The sequence below is a fragment of the Bufo gargarizans genome, chromosome 1, assembly GCF_014858855.1.
Source record: "Bufo gargarizans isolate SCDJY-AF-19 chromosome 1, ASM1485885v1, whole genome shotgun sequence".
Lineage (NCBI taxonomy): Eukaryota > Metazoa > Chordata > Amphibia > Anura > Bufonidae > Bufo > Bufo gargarizans.
Window position 1 is genome coordinate 630,202,624 of NC_058080.1, and position 15,241 is coordinate 630,217,864.

General features: G+C 45.3%; 1 protein-coding gene across 5 annotated transcripts in view; it reads right to left on the reverse strand.

Moving 5' to 3' along the window:
• PAM (peptidylglycine alpha-amidating monooxygenase) overlaps positions 1-15,241 on the reverse strand; it is a 184,601-nt gene that overhangs the window by 11,968 nt on the left and 157,392 nt on the right. For 3 of the 5 annotated variants that reach the window (XM_044275972.1, XM_044275968.1, XM_044275970.1), the window contains 9 exons: positions 9,984-10,100; positions 9,103-9,175; positions 7,813-8,017; positions 7,493-7,693; positions 5,729-5,844; positions 5,479-5,578; positions 4,053-4,106; positions 2,671-2,883; positions 2,429-2,485 (listed from right to left, as the gene is read on the reverse strand). In XM_044275972.1, the coding sequence (XP_044131907.1) occupies positions 2,429-2,485; positions 2,671-2,883; positions 4,053-4,106; positions 5,479-5,578; positions 5,729-5,844; positions 7,493-7,693; positions 7,813-8,017; positions 9,103-9,175; positions 9,984-10,100 (1,136 nt within the window). The remainder of the gene's footprint in view (positions 1-2,428; positions 2,486-2,670; positions 2,884-4,052; positions 4,107-5,478; positions 5,579-5,728; positions 5,845-7,492; positions 7,694-7,812; positions 8,018-9,102; positions 9,176-9,983; positions 10,101-15,241) is intronic. The other 2 variants (XM_044275973.1, XM_044275971.1) reach the window with 1 other exon arrangement.

Consider the following 15,241-nt stretch of genomic DNA (forward strand, 5'->3'; position numbering starts at 1 on the left):
CAGCACAATATACTGCCCTAGCAGAACCAGATACCACAGTGCAGCACAATATATCGCCCCAGCAGAACCAGATACCACAGTGAAGCACAATATACTGCCCTAGCAGAACCAGATACCACAGTGCAGCACAATATATTGCCCCAGCAGAACCAGACACCACACTGCAGGACAATATACTGCACCAGCAGAACCAGATACCACAGTGCAGGACAATATATCGCCCCAGCAGAACCAGATACCACACTGCAGGACAATATACTGCACCAGCAGAACCAACTACCACAGTGCAGCACAATATACTGCCCCAGCAGAACCAACTACCACAGTGAAGCACAATATACTGCCCCAGCAGAACCAACTACCACAGTGAAGCACAATATACTGCCCTAGCAGAACCAACTATCACAGCGCAGGACAATATACTGCCCCAGCAAAACCAACTACCACAGTGCAGCACAATATACTGCCCCAGCAGAACCAACTGCCACAGTGCAGCACAATATACTGCCCCAGCAGAACCAACTACCACAGTACAGCACAATATACTGCCCTAGCAGAACCAACTACCACAGTGAAGCACAATATACTGCCCTAGCAGAACCAGATACCACAGTGCAGCACAATATACTGCCCCAGCAGAACCAGATACCACACTGCAGCACTAAATACTGCCCTAGCAGAACCAGATACCACAGTGAAGCACAATATACTGCCCTAGCAGAACCAGATACCACAGTGCAGGACAATATACTGCCCCAGCAGAACCAGATACCACAGTGCAGGACAATATACTGCCCCAGCAGAACCAGATACCACAGTGCAGGACAATATACTGCCCCAGCAGAACCAGATACCACACTGCAGGACAATATACTGCCCCAGCAGAACCAGATACCACACTGCAGGACAATATACTGCCCTAGCAGAGCCAGATACCACAGTGCAGCACTAAATACTTCCCTAGCAGAACCAGATACCACAGTGAAGCACAATATACTGCCCTAGCAGAACCAGATACCACAGTGCAGCACAATATATTGCCCCAGCAGAACCAGACACCACACTGCAGGACAATATACTGCACCAGCAGAACCAGATACCACAGTGCAGGACAATATATCGCCCCAGCAGAACCAGATACCACACTGCAGGACAATATACTGCACCAGCAGAACCAACTACCACAGTGCAGCACAATATACTGCCCCAGCAGAACCAACTACCACAGTGAAGCACAATATACTGCCCCAGCAGAACCAACTACCACAGTGAAGCACAATATACTGCCCTAGCAGAACCAACTACCACAGCGCAGGACAATATACTGCCCCAGCAAAACCAACTACCACAGTGCAGCACAATATACTGCCCCAGCAGAACCAACTGCCACAGTGCAGCACAATATACTGCCCCAGCAGAACCAACTACCACAGTACAGCACAATATACTGCCCTAGCAGAACCAACTACCACAGTGAAGCACAATATACTGCCCTAGCAGAACCAGATACCACAGTGCAGCACAATATACTGCCCCAGCAGAACCAGATACCACACTGCAGCACTAAATACTGCCCTAGCAGAACCAGATACCACAGTGAAGCACAATATACTGCCCTAGCAGAACCAGATACCACAGTGCAGGACAATATACTGCCCCAGCAGAACCAGATACCACAGTGCAGGACAATATACTGCCCCAGCAGAACCAGATACCACAGTGCAGGACAATATACTGCCCCAGCAGAACCAGATACCACACTGCAGGACAATATACTGCCCCAGCAGAACCAGATACCACACTGCAGGACAATATACTGCCCTAGCAGAGCCAGATACCACAGTGCAGCACTAAATACTTCCCTAGCAGAACCAGATACCACAGTGAAGCACAATATACTGCCCGAGCAGAACCAGATACCACAGTGCAGGACAATATACTGCCTCTGGGAAATCAAATACCACAGTGCAGCACAAAATACTGCCATCCACCCCACATTATGAAGCTGTATCATCATCATCCGGAAGACGGCAATATCAGTGAATTCAGAAGGGCTCCTGCATCAATGGCCAGCTGCATAAGTACCTAATGCTCCTATATTAATTAATGCTGAGAGCATCAGATCATTATGTACCATGCTGACAGCCAAGGGGAGGGATTAAGTAGCCCACTGGGCATCGGACCACCGGGAAATTTCCCAGTAGGGTCTATGGCCAATTAGCCTATAACTTCACCAATCACTATTATTAAGTGAATGAGGTTTGACATTTACTGAGAACCAAGGGCAAGGAGTAGGAAAGGCAATGATACTGCTTTACAATGATACTCCAGTCAACGCTCAGTTTTCAAGGGTTGGTGGACTTCATATTTGAGTTGCAAACTAGGATTTCTTTCCATGACATTTCATGTAGACAAATAAGATGCAAACCTCTTAGTTTTCCTAGGATCCCTCCAGATGATGGTTCGGATTTGTGTTCGCCTTCACCTGGAAAAAGTACCAAAACATTGGCTGCTCTTAAGCCATATTTATAATGCCATGGATATGAAATGGTGATGTGATTGATGAGTATCACTACTTCAGATCACTATGACCTATGATATAACGGGATGTTACCTCTGCTGTAAACAGACACTATTTGAAGATTTAGACGATGATGGACTGTAACATACCCCCGTATATTCTGCCCTTCCTCCAGCGTATGAATATTGCAATGGCGACAAGGACCACTACAGGGATTATCAACAAAGTGATAATGAGGATGAAGGAGACTCCAACTCCGCTTTGCTGAACGACAGTCTGCTTCGCCTGGCCATTGTGCTGTTCCGTGGCCGAGGTGTTTGATTTGGGACGGCTTCTAACACGCGTTTCCAAAATTTCTGTTTCTGTGAAGACAGGATTAGCACATAATCCATGCACAATTTAAAGGATAAAGACAAAAAAAATAATAATCTGTAATCGGCACTCATCTCAAGACATTTTCAAAACAGAGTCCTCTTGTCAAACTTATGAGCAAAATAAGGTTGGAGAAACTGAGATTTCTATTACCTTCAGTTCTGCTTCTTCGGTGACACCACTGGATCTCCTTAGTATTGAGTGAGCACCATTGTCACGGGTGCCATTCGCTCTGCCCAAATATTTCCCTAAAAAGGACCTTTCACCGCTTCTGACATTTCTGCTTTAGTAACGATTTACATTCCCCATTTAATAATAATTATGGTGCATCTATTCTTATAACTCAATTTTGTCCTATTCTTCTATTATTCCTACTAGTAGTTTATGAATGAATTGCCAGCTGGGTTGTTACCAGTTGGCGGTGTTTTCCTGCACAGTCTCACACTATCCAATCAGTGTTGCTAGTGGTAGACTGTGCAGGGACACACCCAAAATGGTAACACTGGAGACAGGTACTTCTTAAAGGGCATCTGTCAGCAGTTTTGTACCTATGACTGGCTGACCTGGTACATGTGCACTTGGCAGCTGAAGGCATCTGTGTTGGTCCCATGTTCATATGTGCCCGCATTGCTGAGAAAAATTATGTTTTAGTATATGCAAATGATCCTCTAGGAGCAACAGGGGCGCTACTGTTACATCTAGAATCTCTGTTCTCTCTGCAACTGCTGCGCCCTCTGTACTTTGACAGGACCAGGCAGTGTAAACATCATCATGCCTGGTCCTGTCAATCAAAGTCGAGAGGGCACAGCAGTTGCAGAGAGAGCAGAGCCTCTAGGTGTAACGGAAACACCCCCGTTGCTACTAGAGGCTCATTTGCATATATTAAAACCATGATTTTTCTAAGCAATGCAGCACATATGAACATGGGACCAACACAGATGTCTTCAGCTGCCAAGTGCACATGTAACAGGTCAGCCAGTGTCATAGGTACAAATCTGCTGACTGATGCCCTTTAAGCATGTGATCTAACAATCAAAGTGATCACATTGCTAAAATTGTAAAAATATTACCATGTTTGTTCTATGGTTTTACTCCCACGTAATCATTTACTTTTAAAGGATGAACATGGCACAGTGCACAGCACATGCCTGAAATGTACCTGTTATTTCTTCAACCTCAATGCCACCCTTTTTCACTGATCGATGCTCATCGACTAAAAATAGAAAGAAATTCAGAATGATGATTAAGTATTGGAGCCTGCCAAGGATTGTTACTGAAGAAATCATGCAGAATGCTGGCACGATCAGACTGTAATGGGGCACGTCTGTTAATTCAATATCAATAAGGCCTCATGCACACGAACGTATATTCTTTCCGTGTCCGTTCAGTTTTGTTTTTTGACCATATCCAGAACCATTTCAATGGGTCCGCAAAAAAAAACTTAAGTTACTACATGTTAATTCTGTTTCCGTATGTCCATTCCGCAAAATAATATCCGCATTACGGACAAGGATAGTACTGTTCTATGAAGGGCCAGCTGTTCTGTTCCGCAAAATACAGAATGCACACGGATGTCATCCGTATTTGTTGCGGACCGCAAAATACATACGGTCGTGTGCATGAGCCCTAAGGGTGCAGAAGACATAGCCATAACACAGGTGACTACAGGACATTTCTTCTAGAACATATGCAAATAAAATAGCTGAAGGAAGTGTCTCATATATTTTAACTAAAACCAGATAGTGGAACATGTTACTTTTCTTCTCATCTATTTTTAATTTTCTGATAGTATTTTTTTTATTTCCTGCACATGATTATGGGGGCAGCCATCTTGCCTGAGCCGTTAGCAGTTCTGACTTATGCTTTAGAGCAGGGATACTCAACCTGCAGCCCTCCAGCTGTTGACAACTCCAAGCATGCCATAATACCTATAGGCTGTTGGGAGTTGTAGGTTTGAAACAGCTGGAGGGGCGAAGGTTGGGCATCCCTGCTTAAGAGGAGCCGCATAAACCATAGAAACCTGTAGCCAAGAAAGTACTCAGTGACTGGAGAGTGGTGTGGTTATGCTTTGTGCACTGTGCAGGGAGGAGAAGATAAGCTGTGTCCATCACCAATTCCACATGGTGGATATGGTGTTATCTGCCTCAAGGTGTTCCCTTTCATGATAATCCTGCCTGTGATGATAATGAGATGACTACTAAAAAGTGATCCCTTCAGAATAGGCAGTGTTAGTCTATTGTAATGCTCAGTGGCCAGAGTGATAACTGCAAGATTTCAGGATTTCTTTAAATTTTTTAAAATTTACAGCAACATGTAAAATTATATATATTCATATATATATTCTAGTATAACAACACTACAACAACATATAGGTCATTTTCTAATAATATAGTCCCTTAAGGACAATTTCTAAATTTCTTAAATTTTTGATAGGAGGAGGCAACCAGAACTGTAATGGGAAATTCATATATATGCTATAATTTAATGATGAAGGAGTTAACACAATCAGTGTGCCTTTTGGGTTTTCAAACATATCACTGGCTAGTCTAAATCGTAAAAGGACAGTCAAATTATTAACAACTCACTTTCCGAGGGAGAGAATTTCCACACGGTATCAGCGTGCGCATCTCCAACAAAAACGGTCCCATCTTCTGAAGCGACAATGTCGTGAGGCATGTCAAAACTCTGCAACACAAAAGCACACAACTCTTATGAGGACTGAATGCCCCAGCACATGCGTTACGGTATTTCACAGTGTACATTATATGTGGGTAGAACATGTACTGGGCTCCGCTCAGCATTAAGTAAATGTGAAAGACCACAAAAGCAAGTTACCTTTCTAACTGGGACAAATGTGCTTAGGATCTCTCCCGTGGAAAAGTTCATCACAAAGCCTTGCACAGGCACAGTGTCCCAATAGGACTTGCCATTAACTGCAAATAATATTCCACCTAAAACACAAAATGGTACAAGGTCTAAACGTTTTCCTTTAATAAATAAAAAAAATTGCTAAAATCATGAGCTAACAAGACATCATAGAGATTTTCATACTGCAGACTAGATAGGTCATACCTTTCGAATATGTGTAATCAGAGGGATTCTACATTAAAGCGGCTTTATACTGATGACATCTTCTGGATAGGTCATCAGTATCTCATCGGTAGCGGTCCAATACCTGAGACCCCTGCAGAGCAGCTGTTTAAGAAGGAAACGACACTCGCAGTTGCGCCACGGCCTTCTCGCAGCTTAACCTAGACCATATGACGTCACGTTCACTGGTCACATGGCGTAGGCGCAGCTCAGCTCCGTTAAAGTGAATAGGGCTAAGCTGCAATACCATGCACAACCTCTGTACAATGTACGACACTGTAACTAGTGAGCAGAGAGAAGGCTGCGGCGCAAGCAGCTGATCAACAGGGGTCCCATGTGTCAGACTCCCACTGATCAGATACTAATGACCTCTGAGGAGGATGGAAAATGGTAGTCACAGCAACATATCCAGTGCGTCTTTTATTGGAAGCCTTGAGTGCACACACAAACAAAGTACAACGTTTCGGCTACGCAGTAGCCTTTGTCAAGTACGGTCAGTACTTTGTTTGTGTGTGCACTCAAGGCTTCCAATAAAAGACGCACTGGATATGCTGCTGTGACTACATTTTTTATTGCTGTTCCTGGACTGCTGTGGATCTGCGGTCCCATCGTGGCTGTTGCATTCCGGTTTTGGTCTAAAGGTCCGGTTGTGCTGCTCTTTCATTTTTGTTTGTGCTCTGAGGAGGATGGGTCATCAATAAAAAAAAACTAAAAAAAAAACTCAGAAAGCCCCTTTAATTTAGATGAGATATGTTGGTATACAACAGCAGTCTTCAAATCCTGACACTGATTCTCTATGAGATTGAGGTCCAGACTTTGACTAGGCCATTCTACTATTTATGTAGAGTCTGAGGGGCTGAGCTGCAATCCCATGCACATCCGCTGTACAATATACAGTGCTGTAACTGGTAAGCTGAGAGGAGGCCACGGCGCTACTGTGCGCACTAGTGTCTTCTCAAACAGCTAATTGGCGAGGGTCCTGCTTGTGGGACCTGTGGGATCTGTCAGGTAGTAATGAACCATCCACAGGATAGGTCACCAGTATAAAATTCTTGGAAAACCCCTTTCATGGAGATTGACAGTATGGTTCTCTTTGGGAGACAAGGGCTTGGGATTGTGAGTAGGGGGGGTGAGAGGGTCGGACTTCTATGGCATTTGTACTCCGTTCACCATAAACAGAAAGTGATGGCATATCACAGGGATACAGCAGGAAGGTAAAGGTCACCCACAGTGAAGGAGAAACTGTAATGTGAACGCAGTGCAGCCTATTGATTCTGAGGACCACGGGGGTCCCAGCAGGTCAGAAAGTAATGAACTTTCCTAGCAATTAGCTATCACTTTGTGTGATTAGACTTTCATGTACATGTTCTGCACAGTCAGGCATGGTTAGTAATTGGAGACTGGAGATTATGATTGACCACTTTCTGGACAACAATCATCTAATGTATATGGCTTCTTTAATACGTAATATTTATTCATTATTATTAGCATACAAAAATAAAATATTACCTGAAATATAAGAAATGGCAAACACCTCTGACCCAAATTCTTTGTGTTTGATTTCTTTGACAAAGTGTCCAGTTTCTGCTAGAAAACACTGAATTCTCCCGTTCTCTCTGTCAGCCACACACAGCTGCCCCGCATCCGGTACCATGGCTAGACTATGTGGAATACGGAACTCTCCAGCTTTAGCGACCCTTAAAGATGGTTCTGAAAAAGACCTTCATTCATCATATTCATTCTTCCAAAAGATACAAAAAGAATCCCAAACACTGCTCAGCTAGACAAGCTTCAGTGAGAGGACAAAAGGTTTAAGAACCCCCACTCACCTTCTCCCCATTCCATGATGAACATCCCATGGGGTGAATACTGTACAATTCTACTGTTGCAGTAGCCATCAGATACAAAGACGTTTCCGGTGATGGGATCCACTGCAACATCAGTTGGCTGACAGAAATGCCTTTTGTCATTGCCAGGTTGGAAAGCCACCCCCAGGGTTAAAAGAGGAGCGCCATTAGGCCCAAGCTTGAAAACCTTAAATGAAAAGAAATACGTTTCTTATTGGGAACACTTCCCTCTGGAACCTTATTTAAACCTTTAACATATTTTAATGTTTGGATCATGCGTATCGCTTCTTTCCTCAAGACATAGATGCTCAGGACAAGAATATGGTTTTGCCTCTACACAAATCACTAGTCAGACAACACGTGGAATATTGGGGGAGATTCATCAAGACAGCACATTCTGCGCTGGTCTTAATATCCCCAGCCCCGAGAGAGGATGCACCGCTTTTATGACGAGGCACAGGCAGACACACAGCTTGCGACTTTTTAAAAGACACTTTTCTGCCGCAAAGGAGATAATAAATCTCCCCAATTGTGTACAGTTTTGGGCACCTGTGTATATGAAGAATATAGCAAAACTACAGCTGATACAGAGGAGGGGGACCAAGGTAATTAAGGGAATCGATGGACTGCAGTATTAGAAAAAGTTATCAACTGTATGAATGGACCGGATACAGAAGTCTGTCTAATGATCTCTTTACAGGTGGGCTTGTAGCCATGACAAGAGGACATCCTCTTCAGAAAAGAAGGTTTCACCATCAACATAGGCGAGGATTCTTTAGCATTCGAGTGATGAGACTATAAAACTCTTTGCCAGAGAAGTTGTGATGGTTGAATCATTGAATAAATTTAAGAAGAGCTTGGATCCCATTCTTGAAAGTAATAATATAACTAGACTTCTAAAGCTAGGACATTGTCTTCCTCTCCTAAGAATGCAGGAGCTTCAAACCTACACCTGACATTTAGGATGTACGACGCATGATCGTTATCCGGCAAATGCACACAACCGTATCCACTTTACGGTTATGTATATCGGCCGTGTGCATACTGTAATTCTCTCACTCCTTTCACTAGAACTGTCTATTCTCGTCAGCAAAATGGACAACAGGACACAGATGCAGACTACACGGATGACATCCATGTGCTGTCTGCATTTTTTTGCGGACCCATAGAAATGAATAGATCCTCATACGATCTGCAAAAAAATGTGGACAAAAACTACGGTTGTGTGCATGAGACCTGCAATATGTACACGTTTCCACAGTTCTACCGTACCTGGTGAAGGGCAACATCAGTGACCCAAAAGTTGCCATCACTGTCGACTGTTAACCCATGAGGCAAATAAAATCTGAAATATAACAGTTCAAAACGTGGTTGTTAATAAAGAAGAATTTAAAGGATGTTACAAAATCATTATTACTACTCAAAAATTTGATGAGTACTGATAATTTAATACATTGTAAAGTGTGCAAAAACGTAATTTGCCCAAAAAATTAACGATTTCTGATGTGAAGTGTCAAAAACCACAGAATAACCGGTATAAGGACAGATTAAAGTAAAGCCCTGTACTGAAAATAAAAACATCGGGCAAGGAGGAACAAGTTCAAACAGCTGATTGGTGGGGATCCCTGATGTTGGACCGTCACCAATCAGATACTGATGACCTATCTAGAGGATAGTTCATCAGCATTAAAGTCTGGGAAAAACCCTTTTAAATATTCTATGGAAATTTTGATTCAAAAATACCCTTCCAGAAATGTTGGCGAAGGGAAACTATGCAGTTCACAGTAAAACATTTGTAGCCACTCAAGATATATTTTATCCAACTACTGTTTGAAGTCCAGTGCCAACAATTTTTGAAACAAAGATGGCAGAAACTGTGCCCATCTTACTTCCTACACACACTGTATTTCCAATTACATTCAGACCACAACAAATTTATCACAACTGGTTACACACTACATGAAGATGTAGCATCACTCTTGCCAGCTGGTAAAGGGTGCCTCATTTTGATGACTAGGAAAGAGGAGAGGAAAGAAGGGCACACAGATGATATTTCTAGATGGCGGGTAAAGCACGTCACCACATTCGGACTACTGGTATTGAAGCCTGTGTCCTACATCTAGTTACACAAATACAGATCACAGACAACGTACAGGTTCCGGCCAGTTGACTGCAGGATGGCGGAGGTGTTTGGATTAACCACGAGGATGGCGCTTTCTTCAATAGGCCCGATTCCTCTTTGTTGATAAACAAACTTTCTGTCAAAAGAGCTGGAACCAAAATAACAAATCATAAAAATTAATAATAAAAAATTATAAAAAATAAATATATATCCGGCAATTATATGTAACAAAATAACATAGTAAGATAGAAAATTATAAAAGCCCGTTAAGTCCACCCTATAATCTTACAGTGTTGAGCCAAGGGATGATAGATGGATCATGGATCAATGGTTCATCTCCAGTAAACTAACGCATATAACTTGTGACATCGTATATTTCAAGAAAAGCATCCACACTGACAAATAATATTCTGTTGTTTACTTTAAAGGAGTTGTTCAGCTTTTTGGACTTTTTTTTTTTTTAACCGTCAACCACAGCCTGCAGTACCTGTTGAAAAATCATACTCACTTGATCCCCATTGCCCCAGCTCCCGCCAGTGGTCTTCTGGTTTCCATCCTGTAAACTTCAGGACGGATGGAGTCACGTGCACTGCTGCAGACAGTGACTGTCGTCAGCAGTGATCGGCCCCCAAAATGCACATGACCTAGTAGGAACAGCTGGCTGGGGTTGACAGAAAAATATCCTCCCAAAAGCTGCAAACCCCTTTTAACAAAATTTCTTTCTTTTTTTTAACAACAGGAACTAAACAGACTGACACTAGTGTTGGGCGAGCATGCTCTGCCGAACACAAATTTTACTCGAGAATCGCGATGCTCGGCACATCGCGGTTTTCAGACGAACACCGCATGTGCCTGAGCACGATGCTCGAGTCTCCTCCACGCATGTAATAAACGTGCAGGTAAGTACTGCCATCACTGTAATGCCACAGCCATGTTGGCTACTGGCATTACAGTCATTGGCTGTCCGGAACGCGTAATCAAGTGCTATAAGGCACCTGATGACACGTGTTCGGCTCAGTCTTAGTCAGGGAGAGCTGTGCTGAAAAAGGGACAGATAGTGTAGGGAGTGAGATAGTAATATTTTTTTTAAGGACTATAGTTGTGTCTGGCTGCAATATATATTATTAGCGCAACCTGAGCTAAATTGCGTGCAATTGTTAGTGCTGCTTCTGATAGTGACACAGCCTCTGCTTCATCTTTTATTTTACATTTGCCCAGCCTAAATATCTGTGACATTCAGCGCAATTGTTTGGCCGCTGGTGACAGCGATATTACCAGCGCTACATCTCCTGTATAACGTTTGCGCATCCTAAATATCAGTGACATTAATTCAGTGGAATTTTTTATTAGCCGCTGGTGACAGCGACATTACTTGCGCTATACCTCCTGTATTATGTTTGTACTTTTTTTCATAGACGCTGCGGACAGTGGTACACAAACATGAACCTCTTGAGACACAGTCGTCAATAAGTGAGGTTGTTGTTAGGTCAACAAGTCAGGAAGTGGAAGAGGAGGCGGTGGATGATGAAGTCACCGACCCAACCTGGGAAGGTGGCAAGCTGAGCGAGGACAGCAGTACAGAGGGGGAGGGATCCGAGGCACCGCAACAGGCTGGAAGAGACAGTGGGGTGGCAGAAGGGAGAAGGTGGGCCACACCAAACAGGCCAGCAACTGTTCCCCGGAGCAAACCCTTGTGGCAATCTCCCTCTCCAAGGGGTATGTGTTCCGCAGTCTGGCGCTTTTTTGATGGAAGTGCGGACGATAAAAGAATTGTCATTTGCATGACATTTGCGTGAACACTAGCAACCTTTCCACCACCAGCATTCAAATACGCAGCCACCCACCCACAGGCCATAGCACTAAATGCGCACCTTTCCAAATTGCTAGCCCTGGAAATGTTGCCATTTAGGCTTGTGGACACTGAGGCTTTCCGCAGCCTGATGGCGGTGGCCGTCTCGCGTTACTCTGTCACAGTGTGCAGTCCCAGCCTTACACCAGCATGTGTCCTGTAACATCAACCGTGCCCTGACCAATGCAGTTATTGACACTGGGTGAATGTTGTAGAGGCCAGGAGTGAGTCGTACCCTGGGATGGCACAGGTGCTACCGAAGCCAAGGATTGCGGGCCCTACTTCCATCAGGGTTTCCGCCACCACCTACTTTAGTGGCTGCAACCCCCCTTCTACTCCTCCGCCTCCTCCTCCACTTCTACCTCTGAATTATCAACTTTCAGCACCAGTCAGCCATCAGTCAGTAGCTGGAAGCAGTGTAGCACTGCAGTGGGGAAGCGGCAACAGGCGGTGCTTAAACTGATCTGCTTAGGTGACAAACAGCACACCGCCGCAGAGCTGTGGCAGGGGATGAGGGACCAGACAGAGCTGTGGCTCTCGCCACTCAACCTACAACCAGACATGGTTGTGTCTGATAATGGCCGTAACTTGATGGCGGCTTTGGAGCTCAGCAAACTCGCATACATACCATGCCTAGCCGACGTGTTCAACCTAGTGGTTCAGCGGTTTCTCAAAACCTGCCATGCCTAACCGACGTGTTCAACCTAGTGGTTCAGCGGTTTCTCAAAACCTACCCCAATTTGCCTGAGCTACTGGTGAAGGTACGCCACGTGTGTGCCCATTTCAGCAAGTCTTCGACAGCTTCCACCGGTCTGGCAACGCTGCAGCAGCGCTTGCGATTGCCAGCTCAATGACAGTTGTGTGACGTGAGCACGCGCTGGAACTCGACGTTCCACATATTGGCCAGGCTTTGAGAGCAGCAGAGGGCAGTAGTGGAATACCAGCTGCAACATGGTCGTCGCCTTTCCAGTCAGCTTCACAAGCGACGAGTGGGCATTGATGTCTGACCTCTGTGAGGCTTTACGCAACTTTGAGGAATCAACACAGATAGTGAGCGGCGATAACGCTGTTATCAACGTAACCATCCCACTTCTGTGTCTACTCAAACGCTCGCTGCTCACAATTAAGGCGGAGGCTTTGCATGTGGAAGAGGTGGAAATGGGGGAAGAACGTACACAGGGTGATAGCCAGACCACCCTCGTTTTCTCAGCGCAAATTGGATTATGAGGAGGAGGAGGAGCAGGAGACGGATGCCTACACTACAGAGGGTAGTACCCATTGAAGTTTAATTCCATCTGTTCAGCGTGGATGGGTAGAAAAGAAGGAAGAGGATGAGGAGATTGAGAGTCATCCTCGTGATGAGGACAGTGAAGTCTTGTCTGTTGGGACTCTGGCACACATGGCTGACTTTGTTATGCTGCCTTTCCCATGACCCTCGCGTTGTATGCATTTTGGCCAACACCGATTACTGGTTGTTCACTCTTCTCGACCCCCGCTACAAAGAGAACTAGCAAAATGGTGCAATACCAGAAGGTCCTTGTGGAAAAATATCTCCCAAAATTTCCAGCTGACAACGCTGGCTGCACAGTATGTAGTTCCTTGGCCAACCGAGGAGGGGAGACGAGGGGAACACACAGCAGTTCCAACAGAAGCAGGGCAACACTCTCCAAGGCCTGGGACAGTTTTATTACACCCCGCCAGCACCCTCAACCTGATGCGCGGCCTAGTGTCACAAGGAGTGAAAATTTTTGGAAGATGGTGAAGGAGTACATAGCATACAGTGTCAGCGTCCTCAGTGATCCCTCTGTGCCTTACAACTATAGTGTGTAAAGCTGGACACGTGGCACGAACTGGCGCTCTACGCCTTGGAGGTGCTGGCCTGCCCTGCCACCAGCGTTTTATCAGAGCGTGTATTTAGTGCTGCTGGGGGCATAATAACTGATTAGCGCATCTGCCTGTCAACTGAAAATGCTGACCGATTGAGTCTTATAAAAATGAACAAGGCCTGGATTTCCCCCGACTTCTCTACTCCGCCAGAGGAAAGCGGCTGAACATAAAGGCACTCTAAATATGGCTTTTATGGTGTACTGAATACACTGTATTGCCATGCACCTCTTCCACCACAAAAAAGGCTATATCGTTCAATCACCCTTTTCTCGTCCTCCTCCATCATATCAAAATGCTTATTAGGCTGCCTAATGTTTTAGAGGGTCAGCTCAGCAGCAGGCCCTCACCCATAATGTTTTAGAGGGACACCAGCAGGCCCTCGCCCCTAATGTTTTAGAGCAGGCATGTCCAAACTGCAGCCCTCCAGCGGTTGCAAAACTACAACTCGCAGCATGCTCTAATAGCTGTAAGCTATCCAGGCATGCTGGGAGTTGTAGTTTTGGAACAGCTGGAGGGCCGCAGTTTGGACATGCCTGTTTTAGAGGGTCAGCTCAGGAGCAGACCCTCGCCCCTAATGTTTTAGAGGGTCAGCTTAGCAGCAGACCTTCACCCCTAATGTTTTAGATCAGGCATGCTCAACCTGCGGCCCTCCAGGTGTTTTAAAACTACAACTCCCAGAATGCACTGCTGTAGGCTGATAGCTGTAGGCTGTTCGGGCATGCTGGGAGTTGTAGTTTTGCAACAGCTAGAGGGCCGCAGTTTGAGCATGCCCGTTTTAGATGGTCAGATCAGCAGCAGACCCTCACCCCTAATGTTTTAGGCTACTTTCACACTAGCGTTCGTCGGTCCGCTCGTGAGCTCCGTTTGAAGGGGCTCACGAGCGGACCCGAACGCAGCCGTCCAGCCCTGATGCAGTCTGAATGGATGCGGATCCGCTCAGACTGCATCAGTCTGGCGGCGTTCAGCCTCCGCTCGCCTCCGCACGGACAGGCGGACAGCTGAACGCTGCTTGCAGCGTTCGGGTGTCCGCCTGGCCGTGCGGATCCGTCCAGACTTACAATGTAAGTCAATGGGGACGGATCCGTTTGAAGATGCCACAATATGGCTCAATCTTCAGGCGGATCCGTCCCCCATTGACTTTACATTGAAAGTCTGGACGGATCAGTACGAGGCTATTTTCACACTTAGCTTTTATATGCTAAAATAATGCAGACGGATCCGTTCTGAACGGAGCCTCCGTCTGCATTATTATGATCGGATCCGTTCAGAACGGATCCGATCGAACGCTAGTGTGAAAGTAGCCTTAGATGGTCAGATCAGCAGGCCATTGCTCCAATGGTTTTTGAGGGTCACCAGCAGGCCGTCAATCAAAATTTTTCAAGGGTGTGTACGATACCCTCCTTTATGTGTAATAAAGGGTGTATTGTAGTGACGATTTCTTGTGATTTTTGGCAGCCCTTTCCCTTAGTGCATAGGCTTTATGAGTGTAGGAGTCCCACTACCTGAACTATTGTACCACAATGTGAATGAGGCCCTCCTTTATGTGATAGACA